This window comes from Pleurodeles waltl, chromosome 2_1 (assembly GCF_031143425.1).
Source record: "Pleurodeles waltl isolate 20211129_DDA chromosome 2_1, aPleWal1.hap1.20221129, whole genome shotgun sequence".
Lineage (NCBI taxonomy): Eukaryota > Metazoa > Chordata > Amphibia > Caudata > Salamandridae > Pleurodeles > Pleurodeles waltl.
In genome coordinates this window covers 539,567,891-539,587,097 of record NC_090438.1, presented here as the reverse complement: position 1 = coordinate 539,587,097, position 19,207 = coordinate 539,567,891, and the positions used below count along the sequence as shown (strand labels likewise).

General features: G+C 44.1%; 1 protein-coding gene across 1 annotated transcript in view; it reads left to right on the top strand.

Annotated features, from left to right (window-relative positions):
• Window positions 1-17,855, top strand: part of CRTAP (cartilage associated protein) — a 153,984-nt gene extending 136,129 nt beyond the window's left edge. The window contains exon 7 of the mRNA XM_069214279.1: window positions 16,813-17,855. Coding sequence (XP_069070380.1) covers window positions 16,813-16,866 — 54 coding nt within the window. The 3' untranslated portion in view covers window positions 16,867-17,855. The remainder of the gene's footprint in view (window positions 1-16,812) is intronic.
• The last annotated feature ends 1,352 nt before the right edge of the window (window positions 17,856-19,207 follow it).

Here is a 19,207-nt window from a genome sequence, read left to right as displayed (position 1 = left end):
GTTCACTAAGTTATATCATATGGTGTGTATATGTGGTTTTGGGTGGGGCAGCTTTAAAGAAAGACTCCTTTGTTAGTTCCGAACATGCATACTCAGTGAGGCGGAAGTAGATCTCATCGACAAAAGAAAAGTTAACTTCTTGGCCACAATGAAGTCCTTCCCAAAATATTGGCCTTGAATTGTAAGAAGCCTTTATTTTGGAACAGGCATTTTGCCACTCAGCCTGGCAGTCGCAAAAACTATCATGGAGTCTGGTAGGAGGGGACTCTTAAAGCTACAGTTAGTTTAATCACAGATGTTTTCTAGAATAGCCATACCAAATATCCCTTGGCGCCTTGATCAATCGGGTATTTCATCAGGAGTCATGTAGTCCGCAGAGTGAGGTATTTGCAATATATTATATCTTAAATGAGCATTTACAGGCCATTATCATGAGATAGTTGCCAGCCTGTTATGTTATCAATTTGGAGCTAAAGGCGAGGCTTGCTAATAAGCGTAAAGACCGCTTATCTTAAAGGTAATGCCACACATTACGAACAGTTTGCCTAAGTCCTACTCCTCGAAATAAGGGTTTTCTGACTATTGACTATTGTCAGAAAACCCTTATTTCGAGGAGTAGGGATTAGGTAAATAGTTTTTTTTGTTTTTTTTTTAGCATACAGCAGTGTTCTGCTGAATAATGCTGGTTTGTAGTCCGCGTGCTGTGCCATAAGTAGTATGTTTAGGTGAGAGATGGGACAACACCACTGGGATTTACGTTGTGACTGATTAATGTTGTAGTATACATCACATCATTGAAAGGAGGCAAAAACATGTGCTTAATGCCAGTTAGTATCCTCTTTCTAAGCAAGCAGTTTAATCCCCATGACCATAGCCTTTTATTGACAATGCTAATAAATGCTAACGTGCATTGGTGTGCACCATGTGACTGTGTACACAAGCCTTGAGCCATTATTAGGTAATGTGTGGTTTCATATTTCAGGCCCTTTTATTTCTGGTAGAAATGTGAGGGGACATTGCCTTGCTTGTAGCAGTTGAATATCGATTTGTATTAAAGTATTGCACCCAACCTCTGAATATCACATAATCACCATGTTCACTTTGGCTTGTCCATTCTCAGAAGCACACACTACAGGGCAATAACGACTTGCGCTCCGCAGGGATTGGCATGGGACAACTGTTTGTTTTCAGCCCAGGCATCTCCCCATCCCACCTTCTAGCTAAGAACTGTAAGGGTACAGCTTCCACCTTCACATTAAGACAATTGCATCTTGCACTAGTATGTGACACGCAAGTGTTCTATTATTTTTTTCTTTTTCCTTGTAGATTCCTGGCAGTAGGTTCAAAGCCTGTAATTTTTGTGTGTTGGAGGTATAGGGATTGTTCAAAAGTTGAGATTGAAGTGTGTAAATGTGCCCCTTCTTGTGTAAAGGTTCTTTCAGGTATGAGGTTGCTGGCGTAGATGTACATTTGAATCTTACTCAGTGGAACAATGAAAGTAACTTAAACTTTGGGATGGAGTCGGGCTTTTGATGTGGTTGCCTTATCGGTGGAGGTTCTAAAGTGCTCTTTTTGAAGGGGTTTCTTCAGTTGTATGAGAGATAGATTTTGGCAAAGTATGCTCTCGAAAGAGTTTCTGACTTCAGTGTAAGTACACCTCAGAGCAGCCTTTGGCCACCAGCCTCTAGACCACAATAAAGCTTTGGAAAAATGTTAAGAAACCGCTCCTCCATAGCACCAGTAATTCCCCATGGCATAACTGTCATCTCACATTCTACCAGGACAAGTTCCTCCATTTATGGGATCACACACAAAATAACTACAGATCTACAAAATAATCACTACAACCAACAGCAGGAGTTGGTTCACTGCCAGTAACCCAAATGTCTGCCTCTGTTCAACAACACACAAGACTAATATTAAGTTAAAACTGAGCAAAGTGGCATTTGCCCATTCCCATTTTTGATCCCTCTGCATCCCCTGCCAGCCCTTTCTCTCACCACAGACACACACACACCATGTCCTATGGGTGTATGGTGCATAGTCCTTGGATCATAGAACCTTGCCATCCACAGCATTAAAGGGATATTACCATTTTTGTAAGGAAAATGATGGAAATCACAAAAAGGGATCTATGGCATCTACTTGAAACAATTTTACACCAAGGGGACATCGGAAATGTATAGATGTATGTATATGTAGTTTAGTAATCGATTCATTATGTGCTTTGAATCCAGTGGTCGCTGAAGGGCCCTTTCAAGAAAGAACAAGCGTGTGTGTCCAATAGCAAATATGTTATTGTCAATGAATTTAAATAGTTGAAAAGAAATGGTCAAAACGGCTGGTAAGAAATGTATGTACTCGGAGGATTTTATAGCACCAGATGTTAATTCACGGCCACCTACGAGTACGTCTGCTTACACTGGCAAATGCTCTTAATTGCCTCATTAAGGGGACGAGAAAGACGTCTGTTTTTATTGTTGAAAAGGCAACCTGTGCAACTTACAGCAGGGCATCCAGAGGGAAGTACTAGAGGGGAGGCTGCAGGATGTCATTTGGGGGAGAGTAGGATGGGTACTGCTGAAACCAGCTTTAGGCAGCCCACAGCTAGAGTCTACACGGGCAAGACATTCACTGCAGCAACATCCCCATTCAGAGCACAGCTGTCTTGAATAGCTCTGTGTAAAGCGGATTTGTGGAAAATATGTAGTTTGTGCTTTGGTATGGAACAAGGGCTCTCCAGAGCCCAGGCCCTTGGATTTGCCTCCATTTTTTTTTTGACTGCATTTGAGTTTGCTTATCGTGTGATTCAGATTAAGGGGTGGTCCGGGTTGTTGTGGAGTGAGAGGATACCCCAATCCCTCTTCAAGAGTGCCTTTTGTATCAGTGAAAGGAGCATCGGTTTGAACCAGATTCCACCATCAGGCAGTCCAGCTCTTTTAAGAATGGGTTTGAAATGATTGTGTTTCTTCAGTCCACACTCCGGCCTGGCTGCTTGATCGTGCACTGCTCTGTAATAGCAATGCTACTGTGGATTCACTGAATCAGGCAAACGCTCTCAGATATCGATAATACATTTGGTACAGACATAGGGGGTCATTATGAGTTTGGCGGACAGAAAAGGCTGTCTGCCAAACTCCAGCAGTCAGGTTGCCTCCAGTGCGGTTGCCTTCCCGCAGTCCCCTCTAGGTGTTCCCCGCTGGGTCAGCGGGCGTAAACAGTGTTCCACCTGCTGGCCCAGCAAGGAACAGCCTACAACATTGACGTTGGCTCATAATTGAGTCAGCAGCAATGATGCAGTGCGTAGGGTGCACCAGCACTTGTTGCGGTGGTCCAGACAGTCAACAGCACAACAGGGCTGGCCATGGGGGCCCCTGCAGTGCCCATGCCATGTGCATGGGCAGTACAGAGGCCCCCCTGCCCCCTTCTCCGTCAGCCTTTATATGGCCGTGCTACCGCCTTGTAAAAGCTGGCGTGGAGGGTGGCCATAATCCCCAGGGCGGCGCTGCTTGTAGAGCTGCTATGGAGGATTAGGACCGCCAGCACAGTCAGTCCCTCCTGTGGAGATAAACTGGCGGTGCTGGAGGTCCGACCATGGCGCAACCGCCATGGTCATAGTGTGGCAGAAAGACCACCTCCAAAGCGGTTGGTCAGACAACCACCACGACCCTGACGGCCTAAAGATCGCCAGGGTCATAATGAGGCCCATAGTGTTACCTTGTGCTGGTCTCTGGTTACGTTCTTTTGCAAATTGTGTCACCATATGCTAACTACGGGTATGCGAAATCAATTTACTTTGCTAATGCATAATTATGCAGTTTTTCATCAAATGTATGCGAGGTTACACATAATTACATCATTTCTTAGCAATAGTAATTGCTCATGTATTGGTTGTTTGTGGTGTTCCTTTGCTCCAGTGATTTCATTTTCCCACAAGCATCGACATAATTACGAGACATTGTGTAATGGCATCATTTCAGGAATTTTGTGTACCAAGAAACAAACGCATAATACTCCAGCATAATTCCCGTTGCGGCTGGGCCAAATTTTAACACCATCCCAGCAGCTTTTATTTAAGGACCTATAACCGCAGGTTAAGACAAATACAAAAATCCTCCGTGTGGACCTTAACTGTATGGGGAACTAGAAGGACCCGATCTTGATCACTTTACTGTGGTTAAGAAAGGATAAAGAAATCCACTTCAGCGCTGTTTCTCAAATTTCTGTTCACTCAACGCAAATGAACAAAAAAAAGTAATGCCTCAGACACTCCCTTGAAAAATCTAAAATAAGCGTGGCATGGCGAGGATGTGGCTTTCGGGACAAAGGAGACGACTTTGGAACTGGGGAAGCAGTTTCAAGTTTTCCGGTCAGCTGAACATCTTGTGATTCTGGGCAAATCACTTAACCATCCCGTGCCTTAAAAGTGATTGTGACATTGTGCAATTTAACTGGAACTTGTGGTCATGTAAAGCGCTGCAGTACCTTCTGGCCGAGTTCACCCTATATAAAACTGCTAAAAAATGGAAATATAGTAGTGCTTGAAGCCAAAGCTAGCACATTCGTCAGAAAACGAGGATGCCAGTATCAATCTTTGTCCAGAATTTAGTTTAAATACAGGAAGGGAAAATCTATAAAAACTGGATCTAGGAACAGTTTTGCGAAATATAGTTGTATGTTTAAAAGCCCTGATCAAGTAAAGATAGTCCGCACACTCGCTGAACAACTTGAAAAACATGATATCTTCAGTTTTATCGTATATTGCCACTAGAGGGAGACAGCGTCTCATTTGTTATAACTTGCCATCGCTGACCGTATACTATGCAGGTTTAATATAGTTGTGCCTATCGCCTCCAAAACAGTTATATGGTACCATAATATTATATCGGCTGCCGTGTTCTACATATCGTTTATACAGATATCGCCCATTGGGATTTACATAGAATATCAATTCCAAGAGAAGTAGTATATTTCTAAACTATTTTTAGTCAGAGGATATTTGTTTTTAATATTCTGAAGGCTGTTCCCTACATATCTCTAGGGCCTAGATGTGCATTTTGTATTCAAAAGGCAGAGGAAAAAATGACATTTTCTTATATTTATTCTTGCAGTTGTTGATTTTATTACTATTACGTGTGTTATTTCACTTATTACAGTTATTGCAGAACTCCAAACCGTATAAACATCAGCTCTTGGGTTTTAATTCCATCGTGCTCTTTTGTAGCATCCTTACGGGGCTGGGGGTGGTCTGATCAGTCCTCCGTTCCAGTGACGTTTTCTAAAGATGCATGGAATCGATCCATGTTTTTAATGTGCGTTAAACTTTCAAGCTTGCCCAGTTAGAATTTCCACACTGGTGTCCTCTGATCTCTCACCAGAACACCTTCGTCCTTCCCAGTTTGTTTACACATCTTAGCTAAAATCTTTACCAAATGTGCAGTTTAAGCTGTGCAGGCACTTTCTGTTGGCTTCCGCTCTTTCCTTTTTTGCTGCCCTTGGGCAGGGGTTGGGGCACAGTGAGTGCCTCTAGATTCAACATGTCTCTTAGTTCCGTTGCGCCCTCGAAGATGCCTCGCCTCTCGTTCTCTAGTACCACTATCCTGTTTCCTCCATGCTCTTCACCCAGTATCTGCCCCTTTACAAGGAGTCTGAACATCATTTTAGTGCGCAAAGAAGTTAGATCGGCATTTTGAGGCCTCTATGATTTGTCGAGCTAAAAAAATAGCAAAGGTCTGTGAACTGATCATTGCCACCTTCAAACTGTCACTGTTTCGTCCATTTCAGTGCTCCACTCTGCATGCATCGGTAGCTCCTCCCTCACCGATGAGCCTAGTTCAGATGTTGGAACTAATTGTTGGGCCTTTCGGTCGGACCATGCCTGTCGGCATGAATTAGAAAGTGCTTCACAGAGCTACTGCCAAGTTTCACCTTGATTATGAATAAACCCCTCCTACAAGCTGGGTCACTTCCTCCATCGTGGATACTTCAGCAGCACCCAGTACCCGACCAACTTGAGGTTGATCAGAAACGTCTCAGTGCTGAGTGTAGTGTTGGGGCCCTAGGCCGTCATGCTGCTGAAATCACAGACGCAGACACAGTAGCCTGGTTGTTAGAACTGGCCACGGGCACGTGCGCCTGTCCCTTATTTATTGGCAGGGTCACCTGACTGGTGACACCTGTGTTGGGTGGGTGTGGGGTGTGCACGTAAGGCAAGCCCTCAGCCGAGTGGCTGGTATAAACACTAGAAAGTGTCCAGCAGGACACTACTTCCCTCCCAAACTTTGAGGAACGAAACCACAAAGCCCAACCTGTGGGAGAGGAACAAAGACACAAACTATATACAGTCTCTTCAGGTGGTCTGCCTGAGCTGAGGCATGGAACAGGTGCAGCTGGGCAGTCGACATCACAGCACCCCTCCATTGTTCAACCAGACTGCGCTGGACACGAACAGCAGTGCCGATGACATCCTGATACTTCAGTCACTTGTCCATGACCTCACAGTTCGCTGGGGATTGTCGGTCTGGTCCTGCCTGGGCTCACGTTGTTAAAGTCAATGTACAACTTCTGATGCGGGTGCATCTGGAGCAGTGGGGAGTCCATTGTACACGGTTCTGAATGGCATTCAGGTTCTGGAGATTGTCCACCTCCTAAGACTGCAGATGATGTGACAGCCTGGTGCACCTGGGAATCCAGTAGCAGAGCTGCGGCAGTCTTCCCTCTTGTGCCAGACCTCCATCGAACAGGAGTCTCTTCGAGACCCTTTGGTGGGCTGCCACGGGACTGTGTGAACCGTGCCGGCCTATTGCAGGCCCAGCAAATGCGTCACAGAGGAACCGCCTACAGGACCACATCCTAATCTCACATGGAACCACAAGGGTGGTTGATGCAGGGTCAGCTTGCTCGAGCCGTCAGGATTCAGGTGCTCTGGCCATAGTGCAAAATCTTTGGGTGACCAGTCTCTGTATGTGACCTCCGTGCTTCCCGATGCCTGAAGTGGAGCGGTCTCAGACACATTCTCTCGCAGCAGGATTCCTCTCTCACCTGAATTAGTTGGAGGCCCTTGCCCCTGGATTGCCACAGGACTGCGTGGGCTCCGTGGGCCAAAGTGGGCTGCGCCAAAGGAGTCGCTCTGAACTCCCAACAGGGCCACGTCCAAGTCTTGTGCAACCCCAAGCGTGGATGGTCCAAATGGTCTGGTCTGCAGTCACCGGCAGGTGTCTTGTTCACTGGGCTCATAGCCGGTGTTTAGGTGGTAAGTTTCCACATTGCCAGATATTCCTTGTCAGCGTTGGTTCTTGTTGCTGACTCTGGCTCTACTCGGGTGGTGCTGTACTCCTTCGGTGGTTGGTTGATGCACCTCATCATGATGATGAGTTGTTATCCATCCTTCTGCAGAACAAACAGGTGGCTGCTTCTTCGTCGGCGGAAGGATCACTTGATGAATGTCGTGGCCACTGGCGGGTCTTGCTTGGCTTGTGCTGTTGGCGACAGGGATGCCATTGCAGCCAAGCAGCCGGTGAATAGTGGCAGGGCGGTCGTACTGAGAAGCGTGGGGGTCCACCGGCGTAACTGTCTTCAGTGACATCTGCTCACCCCGGTGGCTGTCTTGTGCTGATGGATACCTTCTCATCTGCTTGCACAAGACCTCAGTTGTGTCACTCTACTTCCTTCTGCTTGCGCACCTGTGATGGAGTTGACCTGTGGTGTGACCGGTCTGTCACACTCCTCTCTTCTTCTCGTCCTTTCTCGTTGTGGCATCGTGCAACACTCTCTTCACCTTTTCCTCCTTTGTGTGGCGTTATGCCACAGGTCACATGTTTCATCACATGGACCTTCCGCTGCACATCTGCTGGTGCATCTTGCTCTTGGTGCTCGATGTGGCGTTGTGCCACAGGTCGCATGCTGCGTCACATGGACCTATCACTGCACCTCAGCCGGTGCATCTTGCTCTTCATCCTCAATGTGGCGTCGTGCCACAGGTCGCATGCTGAGTCACATGGACCTATCACTGCACCGCAGCTAGTGCATCTTGCTCGGTCGCAGCCTGTCGCAGGCTGAGTCCTGTCAGTAGGACTTGATCTGCTCTTCTGGCAGAACTCTCTCTGGTCTTGGCTGTTCTAGGATCCTCTTGGTGGACCGCTCCTTGACAGGAGGGTCACTGTTCTTTCCACCATCTCTTCACTCAAGGGCGCCACTCTTGCGCCTCGAGGCTGCACTGTTGCGGCACTCACTCCTGCCTCCATCTGCTTGGCAGGGTTGGTCAGTTCTGCTGACCTGGTCAGTGATCGGCCACTGGTGGCCATCTTCTGTTGCTGTGTGGCTGGCTGGCACGACCTTTTGTCCTGTGCATTACGTCACACTCTCAGGTGCTCTCTCCATCCTCTCGGGCATCAGGGCATGTCGTCACATTCTCTGGCGCAGCTATCTGCGCACCTGTGACAGTCTCTTTTTCAATTCTGGGTGTCTTTTGTTGACGCCTGGCATGCCCCTTTCTTGTCTTGCGGTGATGTCCATCACTGCTGGGGCATGTGGGGTTCTTTCGTCAGTGGCGGCGGACGGCCGCAAGGGGCTGCGCACACCTGGGACAGCTGCAGCCTTCTCCTTTGCTGTGCAGCGTCGTACACGTCGTTTCCATCTTCTGCGCCATTTCCGTCTTCTGCGCCATTTTCATCCACGGGCGCGCGCTGCTGATCTTGCACAGTCACTCTCTGTGGTGTTGCTGTAGTCTTGTCTGCAACACAGCTTGTTTCCCTGTTAAAGCAGAAACAAGGGTGCAGTACCTACTTTGGCCACTAGATGCCACTACTGCACTTCTTTCCAGTTGGAAGACAGTCCTTTCTCCCACCGGGCCTCGTTTGCTGATGTCAGACACCAGAGAGGAGCAATGCTGCAGGTAGGAGTTCATCAGGCTGGAGGGAGCTGCAGGAGCTGAAGGTAAGACCTATTTAATTCCTTTTTCCTTTTCTCTCTTCTTTTCTTCATTCATTTTTTTTTCTGTCCTGTTGTAATATTTTCTTGCACAGCCTTGTGTTGAAGAGGCAGGCAAACTGCACTATGTTCCGTGAGGGGAGGGGAGAAAGGGGGTTCCGGGCACTTTTGGACTTCATTGGTGCATGTCGGCACCTCTCCCCTTCCAGCCACGCATTACCCTTTGACTTCTTACTTGGAAGGGGGGCGGCCCTGGGTACTTCTCTTTTCTTCTTGTGGTGCCTGGCAGCACCTCACCGCACGGCAGTACTTTTCAATGCACGGCCCGCAGCATTTCTCACTCTGCAGGCCGCATTACCTTCTTGGGGGTGGGGGTGGGTGCGGCCAGCCCCGGCCATTGTTTGGTGCCCCTTGTTTTGAATACTTCACGGTGTGAAACAGGACCATTTCCCCATACTTCACGGTGCGCGACAGCACCATTTCCCTCATACACAGCCACAGCAGCCTTCCTTCACACTGCGGGTAGCGCGCTTCTGGCACTATAATTTGAAAAAGGTGCGGGGAGCAGCCCTGAGCATTTACTTTTATTTCTGGAGCATGGAAGCACCGTCGCGGCTGGGGGGGGAGGGTTTTCCCTGGTCACTTCACGCCTTTGCCTCCTTCTGTGCGAGGCAGTACTGTAGCGGACATTTAGGGTGATCGTAGCCATATTGGCAGTGCTGCGGGACGCTCTGTGGCCCCATAGTCGGTCGCCAGCACCTACCGCTTTCCCATATACCGGCAGGGTTGGGGCTGCGACGGCCTTTCTCTCCCTCCTAGCACAACGTTGAAGTTGCAACTTGTTGCCACGTGGGATCAGACCCACTCGTCTCCATTGTAGTGTTGGGGGCCTAGGCCCTCATGCTACTGAAATCACTGACACAGACACAGTAGCCTGGTCATTGGAACTGGCCACAGACACGTGTGCCCGGACCTTTTTTATTGGCAGGGCATGCGAAATGGAACACTGGCCACAAAGGATTATGTACTATTGTTATCTGTTGTGAGTCAGAGGATGAGGAAGGTCTGTTGTGGACTTTCCCGCACAGTTATGTTGGGGGACATTGCAATCCCAATGACACTTATTGCAGTAACTGCTATGTTGCCAGGTTGGTTTTCTCACCTCATCTTTAATTTTTTGTATGTACTTGAGTACATGACATATCTATCTGAGGAGTCTTATTTTCTTATTTACTAGCTTATGGAGGATTTTTGATAATGAATCAGTCCAAAAAATGACAGATTCACTCTCTTTCCTGTTACCTGTTAAACACTCTGTCCCTTTACATCAAATATTTTAATTCACTTCCCAAGACACATAGGATGGTGATGTCCAGTTTGCCTTCAACTAGGACCTGTATTTTTTATGCGACTCGCACCCAATTAGCGAGTAAATAGGAGACACGAACATTATGGAAACAACTCTTCATTCCCTTGACACACAAATAGTTCCTTCATGGCGAGCTTCACTCTTTCTGGATCAGTATCTTTGTCTCCATGATTGAATCCTTTTCACAAACAAGTGGTTCATTTGAAGGAACATATAATCACCCATTTAAGAAATATTTAAACTTCCCTAAATCGTTTATTTAATTGCTATTATCATTTAGAAACTCCTTTGAAAAAAGGAAAATCTATCTAGATGCACACAGATGAAATTATTTGTAAATGACAGGCAAACTGTAAATATTATTGATCACAAAAATTACCAAAACAGAAGATGACAATGGGGTTGTGTTGTCTAGCTTTCAACATTCAAAGGGCCCTTATAAAGTTCTTTAAGGTACAATTCTGTGAACAGAGGTCAGGTGAATGCTGGTCCACTCTTGCCTGGTAATATTCTGGGAAAGGAATCTGTAGATGAAAGCAGTTTAGACTTTAAGTTGCAGGCAGTAAAAACACGTCAACATTTTGGTCTCCTGTTCAGTAAATGACACCATCCTCCGCACTATGTTTAGTGATAGTTAATCCCATAATGTACTTGTCTATAGGTTGTTTCAATAGCAGGGTTCAAAAATCTGTTACACAAAGTAGATAACTGAACCAACAAATCAATCCTCACTCAAAGACCAGAATTAATCAGGAAACACATAGTGCAGACCCTCAGCGATTGCTTATAAAGATGAGCATGAGGATATATTAAATTACCTACTGGGAGTAGGTAGTTATAGTTGGAACCTAGTTTCCCTAGGAAAAGTGTTTTTTGTTTTGCCAATAACTTTGGTGAAATTTGACAAATCTTCCTGCCATTTTCAAAGTTAGTACAGCAGTCAGTTCAGCTGCTGTGTTAAAAGTTTCGAAGTGATTTGTCAAGCGGGGGCCAAGAAAAGGGGGGGTCCCAAAATGCTTTTTCCCCTTGCACTTTCCATAGGAGTTTTGAGCATGACTACAGCCTGAACCACTGGACGGATGGAATTACACCAAATCTGTCAGAAAGGTAGCTCTTGGTCCAGAAAGAGCCCTTTTTGTAATTTGGTGTGAATCAGTTCTGTAGTTTTTTAAAGAAAAAAGAAATATAGATATCTGGTCAGAGCCTAAGCATGGATCTCATGGGGAGGTCTGATTGCTGCCAGCACTTCAACCAGGAACAAAATTTTGTCAGGGAAATTATGGTTAGTGCTGTAGAAAGAAGAAATAGAACATGATTTAAGTGGGTTCTCAAATATCTTCCTTTTCTATGTTATCAAATGATTCTTACATGCAGACTGAAACATGCAGCAGGCTGCCAGTTAACTCCCAGGAGATCAGCAGCTTTACTACAGTGTTCGAATGAGCAACTCTAGTGCCAGAATTCTGAAACTATGACAAAATTATGGCACATCTGAAAGCCATCTTGCGGGAATTGAAGTGGAAAACTGAAAGCATTTTCTTCTGAGGATACTGCAGTAAATGAGGAAATTAGGGAGCTTAATAAAGGGTAAGTCTCCCAAGATAGCCACCAGAGATAAAAGTGCCCAAATGTAGCACAAATATCACTCAAATCTAGTCCAAGTATAGCCCAATGACAGAAGTGTGCAAAACACTTTTTTTTTTCTTTTTCTCCAGTTTTATACAGCGCAGATTTGACCTGAAGGTATTCGAGTGCTTTACTTGACCATCAGTTTAATTACACAAGCACACATTAATTTTGGTTTTAGGCATGGGGAGATTAAGTGATTCGCCCAGAATCACAGGATGTTGAGGTGACGACAAAACTCGAACTTGGTTCCCAAGTTGCAAAGTCTGCAGCTCTGGCCTTAACACCACATCCTCTGTCCTAAGTGTAACAAATAATCAAGTAATCAATTTGATAAAAAACCAAGAGATAGCAAATAATTTAAAAATGCTTTGTCACTATTTGAGAGCTCAGAAAGTATGTCCTCATTTTGGTTTTTAAAGCACTAACCATATTCTCTAAGGGAATAACACCCCTTTCATTTTTATAATTCCTAAAGGAAATGTTTTAGGTTATAGTACTGATTTCATCACCATGTCAGGCATACCACACGTTTGTAATAAATATAGAATGTTAGCAATCTAGTTGTTCATTAGAATACTATGGGGAGGCGGAAATCGGGGGGCACAGACACAGATAATTGAAGGCAGGGAGGTGGGTGCAGAGACAAGTTGACCACACTGGGTAGGCGGGAGAGGCAGTGGCAGCACAGCTGACCATGGAGGGCGGGGACGGAGCAACAAACCAATCATGTAGGACAGGCAAAAGAGGCTGTGACAATATATCAGACCATTGAGGGCAGAAGGAAGAGGCAATGGCAGTACAACCTTACATGCCATTAGACCTGATCCATGCAGGAGACGTCTGATGTTTTTAAAAGGGCTTTAATTTTTCTGTCTCCTGCCTCCATGCACATGGGCAACAGAGAGCAGAGGGGAAAGAGACACGTTCACCAATTTTATCTTACCAGACAGACAGGAGTAACAATTGCAGCATCACGGACCATGAAGGACAGGAGGGAGAGGGCAGTGAAAGCACATCGGACAATGCAGGACAGGAGAGAGGGGGCTGGTGCATGGATTTGGACAACCGAGGGTAGGGAGGAGGCGGATGGGGCAGCAAGCTAACTGTTGGTGGGAAGCGGGAAGGGCAGTAGAACAGTATCACAGGGCTTTAATGAGGGAGCAGGGGCATTGACTTGACAGTGTATGGCAAGGAGGGGGGGAGGAGCAGCAAGCTTGGGTGGGGGCAGCACAATGCCAGACCAGGCCCTGCGTCCAACCTGAGGCCCACCCACCGTGCATTGCAATGGGCATCATACTTAATGCTAAAAAAAAAAAACTTAGAAATTAACTGAAAAAAAGAAAAAGGTTACAGGGACGATCTAGTTGGGCAATACATTTAAAAAAATTAGAAATTCGCTAAAAAACTAAAGGTTAGAGGGACATTATAGTTGGGTTTAGATTTTGCACACACCAAACCATAGAACTTCAGCTGTAGCTGTTATATTTATAGTTAGTTATCTCAAGTAACTGTAACTCGTACCCTAAGCTATTACTCGCACCCTTGCCATGCACTGCTAATTATCTCAGATATTACATCACTCATGACATCTTCTATGACGTTGTTGATAATATCACTTTAATATTTGCAGTAAAATTGTTGATGATAAAACTGTGCATGGCGAGGGCACGAGTTATAGTTACCTTAGGGCACGAGTTATAGTTACTTGAAATAACTATAAGTGCTGAATTTGTATGGTTTTGTGCATGTAAAATCTAAACCTAACTATAACAGCCATGTAAGCTTTGTTTTTTTAGGGGAGGAGAAAGGGGGGCAGGGGCAAATATATATATATATATATATATATATATATATATATATATATATATATACACACACATACACACTGAGGAGATGTATGCATGCGATTTGATAATAGCAGAAACTAGAAACATTCTGCTAAGTGATTTTATTAATATTGGGTATTCCCTGGTATCGATTACCATCTCTGACCACCTTAGCATCCAGTGTTGGTTAGACCTTTAGAAGCCATGAAATACTTCGGCGTTTTGGCCTTCGCGCTTAGCAGCGACATGTTTGCTGACTTCGGCCCTGCAGTGTGCCTTCTCTTTGGGTCAAGCTGCTCTTCTCAAGGGTGTGCCAATGTAAGATCGGGGTAGCGCGCCATCTATTATCAAATCTTAACATGAAGACTTGAATAACTCCTCCTCTTGCGTCTAGTGATTCATTACAACCCTCCTGTCCCACACCGAGCATGCCTGCTATAAATGTCATTCCTTATTCATATAGAACGTGTGCCTGCTAAATTAAATTAAAGGCGGCGAGCGGGTCATAGGTAAGTGTATTGTAACATCTAATTAAATGTAATGTGTTGTGAAAATTGACTTTACCTTGAGAGGCAGAGTATATTAAGGTTGTGTGGGAGCAGTGAAGGCGCAGCACTCTTTCATTAGAGAAGGGGCCACAGACACTTCTGTAATATCCTTCGACGGAAACGCTTTTCTCACCTGTGTAGTGTCACCTGGATATTTTCTCACTTGCTGTGGAGGACCCGATATATGTGAGCAGAAGCCTTTGCCCCGCTATGTCACCCGACATGAGCAAAGGGGTCTCAGAAGAGAGGCCTACTAGTGGTGCTACTGGAAAGTAGCACATGGTTAGTGCACCCTTGGAGGGCTTTATTTAGATGCGAAAAACGCCATGCTCCATCCAGTTAATTGTGTAATTCATTGCAGCTACACATTTCCTTTCAAGTCAACGTCTTCTGACAAGCAGATTTCATGGCAGTCAGCGTAGCGCTAAATCACAATGATAATATACTGTAATTTTTTTTCCTCATTGTTAACGAAAAACCTCACTGTTATTTTTTTTTAACTTTTACACCATCATCCTTAATTCTAGATTGTTTAGTCTTAATTCTGAAATAGATTGAACCATATTACCATAATTGTAACACATCGTGCAATAGAGGAAACTGTCCCCGTCCTCCAGGGCTGGTTCTTATCCCGAACCGAACCTCTGCCCCAACCCTCCCCAGCATCCCTCGCTCTTGGTTGGGGCAGTCAAATGATCCAAACAGCGCTTATCTGTAGAAGACGGAGGTCTGTGTATATTTCCTTCTGCTTTTGTTGCTGACCTTGATTGGCAAACTTCTGCTGGCTGAGCATCTACTCACCCCGCGTTTCCACCAGACAAATCAGGGAAGATCAGGGACGTGGGCTGCCCATTACAACAGTACACAATGGAGTGTGCCACACGGGCTTTATACTAGATAGGCCTGTGCTGGTGTGGAGTCAGTCACATATCAATCAGGGCACCCGAAACAAATAGATGCTGGATCAATCCTGTATCAATCCCTTATCCAGCTAGTGCCTCTGAGTGGCATTTGTCAGTCTGGGGCCAAGAAAGTACAGTAGAACCGGCATGGTGCCTGGTGTAATACCAGGCCAGTGCCTTAGACAGGACATTTGGACTTGGTGTAAAATCTGTAAAATGCAGTCCACTGCCTATGAAAGGCTTAGATTTGCCTCATCTCATGCCTGACACTACGCAGCTGGTGTGAATATCGCAGTTGGAGGTTGGTGGGGATCAGTTTGGTTGCGTTGGGTGCACATTGCAGTATTTCAAGGCCTCACCGAGCCATACCTCTCTCCACTCATTGTCTCTGTTGCCTCTCCATTGGTGGGTCAAGAGAGGGGTGGGAATCGGTAGGTTGTTGGTAATCTGCAAAACTGGAGTAGCTATGTATGTAGCTTGTGTTTTTTATCTTTGTAGCTACATCAGACGTGGCTGTGTCTGTGATTGAATGAAGGGTAATGTCAGCATGGACTTTGTCCTTGCTGCCTTTTTCCTTTACCCTCCTGAGGCTCTCATAAATTGCCCCATGATGCTCCTGATATATAAAACTAGCAAAGCTCCAACAACACCACCTTCAACACTACCAGATACTTGGAACCTTTTCAACTATGTTTCCCTTATGTATGTATCATCAGTGCCTATTTGACTGTTCTGGGAGTGTTTCTGCCTGGCCAGCGCGACTGCCAGCCCTGTGAAAGGCTATCTGCCCTGTGCAGGTGTGTGCTTCATTTGCATCGCTGCTGGGTGTTTGTGTGTGCTTTCTCTGTGTATATATGTCTGGCCTATATGAGGGATTGTCTGTTCCTTGCACGTCTGGCTATGCTGTGCTTGTTCTCTGTGCACCATGGAGGCTTGTACCACAGCTCTACCTGTACTACAACTTGTTTTTGTGCCGATGACCAATCACTTGCACTGTGTGTTCGAAGGATGCTTACAATATTGGCTGCAATGGCCTTCCAGTCCTCTGTCTTTGACAGCAACATAAACTGCTGATAGCCTTATGGTAAGTGTTCTAGGTGCTGTTTTGACACTTCTTAGTGCCTAAAAGCCAAAACAATTGACACTGCCAATCATGGTTCGTACTAATGTTACCTTTAAACTGAAAACGTGTCACCCATAGTAAGATGTAATGAAATAACTCATTTTTGGTGTTCAAACAAAATATTCTTAATGCGATATCACACAGACAAAATATTGTGCCAAGAATATCGAAGGCAAAAATATCATGAACGGAAGTTTCTATGGGTAAGCACATTTTTACTATACTTAGATCCACATATATGTACCTTGATGATGTATATATCTTCAAGATACGTAGAATTAAGAATATTAAATCTATAATTATCTATTTGCACTTATCTTGTCGATATTTTGGTCCTCGATATTTGTGACGCAATATTCTGTCCACACAATGTTTTTGACTTCAATGCTTTGTCAGGCAACCATTTTTTCTTGTCTCAAAGTAGAGTTGTATTGTAATGTAATCGCTGCACTTTGAATAATTGAATAGTTTTATCATTTTGTTACAGATGGAAGTTGTGGAATACCTTGATGATTTCTTGGATTCAGAAGACATTGGTTAAATTGATGGATACAACAACAAACTGAGTGGGGGAGCACATATTTTTGTGATACCTGTTCTTACATATTTAATTGTCAAATATTTCTCCCAGCCTGAAGCACAACAAGAATATTTGTGAAAGGACACAATCAAACTGCACTGAAGTTCTTTCAGCGTGCTTTCTAAGTTAACCGGTGTATCTCCTCTACATTTTGGATTTTATCCTAATCCGTTCTTTGTTCATGAAAGTAACAACCTATCTAGTATTCTTTTGCCAGTGGTTGCCACAGATGTGTTTTTGCTCAACTATCGTGGGTCTTACTGGATGTATTTTTGCAAAGTGTTTTCTTCTCCATTCATCACTTGTTCTGGAACTCAAGCAGTATTATGAAATCCATGGAAGGCCATCTGGGTAAGAGTCTACCGAGTAATTCACTGTGGGACAGGTCTGAATAAATCATCTACTAACCTGCTTGTTAGCGTTAAAAAGCTTCTCTGTAAGTTAGGTATTCATCAAATCGACTAGAAAGCTCAACTTCATCTTTTTTAGAAGCAGTTCTATCAAACACAAGGATAAATGTATTATTTATTGCACTGATCGGAGTTGCTTTTTGGTATATGCAGGCATTTTCTGTTAACCACAGTTGTTTAAGTACCAGTAAACATTGATTACTTGGTTGCCTAAACTTTGTCAAGCAATGTATTTTCCATTACTCTCTTTAAGAACTACAGGAAAAGTTCTGCTGACGATCCAAAGGTAGAAAAAATCTGTGGCAGGGAGACTAGGACATCCAAAGAATATATTTTGCTTCTAAATAACACATGCTTTTAACCATGCGGTTTTAAGATCCCAGTAAAAAAGAAGAATTCAATTCTGACATTTTAAAATGTATAGTTTAGGTTTGTTCAGTATTCTCAGCGTTTTCTCAAAGAGAATTGATGTTATTGTGGCGGGTATGAAAAGCGGTAATGGCATTTTTTTAATGTCTTTTCAATAAAAATTTGAATGGATATGAGTCCCTTTGTTCCACTTTGACATTAAGATTTTCCTCTGAGCTATTTCATGATGAAACAGTTTATTAGGCAGTTATGATGTTGTCACATCAACATAGATCGGCAAGATACTCCTAAAACAATGAATCTAGCCTGCATCTGGGATAGTTTCTGGCCAATTAAGGGCAAAAAAGGCTGAAAGAGCCTGCTGAAGTGGCAATTTTATCACAGCCCCTGAGGACTTTTAGGAGCCTTCAGAAATATGACGGTCCCACATCCCTCCTGAGCCATAGAGGTGAGGTCTGTGAGGCTGATTGTGAATGGGATTAGGAACTGCACATTTGTAAATCAAGAACATTCAGTTTGGTTGGATTAGAGTCAATAATGAGCGTTTGGGTTCTGTTTCAATATTTTTATTAAATCATTTGTTCATCATATTCTATATTAGCAGGTCATTATTCTCAATCAAGGTACAGAACAAAGCATATAGTGTGTCCCATAAATTTTAGTCCCTAATCTAATCTAGTTTCAGGGTGAATTAAAGTTCAGAAGAACCCTTGAAGAGCTCTTGTCTCAGATTTGAAAGCATATAGTTTTCCATTAGAGCCTCTCATAACAAAGAGACAGAGAATTTCTGTAGACTCTTTTCAAAATAAGCTTGAGCAGAATAAAGCCAGTCTTAGAATTAATTGAAGACACACCAGCAAAGAGAATAAAACAGAATGTGTTAGACTCCTCTCCGAAGACTTTGTGCCAGTCTGTGACTGCATTCTATTTTTAAAAGAAGGGTCTCTCTCTGTCTGATATGAAATATGCTTTTATAACATTGTATACTGCAACAAAATATAAAACTCTGGTAGATACTTTTCAGCTCTTTCCTATTAGAGCTTGATGTCTTCATGTGAACAGGACAGCTTCCATCAAGATGGTACGTTTTAGCAAAGAACATTCTAAACACACAATACGTTCAACTATTATCTAAAGCAAAAAAAATGCCAGTTTCTTCTCACCAGTTATTGTTTCTAAGGAAAGAACAGTCAAGGTAAGTATAATACAAATCTGCGATGATTTCACTCCAGTTCTCATACGCTTTTCTGACAGTCTATTCATAAAAAAACAATTTTTAAGATTAATCTTATAATGCAGTAATTCTTTTCATAGGTTAAATGGTCAGAAAACAAAGCTTTACCCTCTCACTATTCATTTACTTGTTACCTTAGGGCCACGTTTAAATACAGTGTTTAGTTAAGGCCTACAAAAACCCTTTGGTACAGGTGAATAGTATAATGTTTTTATTCTCATAAAGGAATCTCTATGAGGTCTGTTAACTACTATTGCTTCTCTTGTTCTTCTGTAAACAACTTTAAACT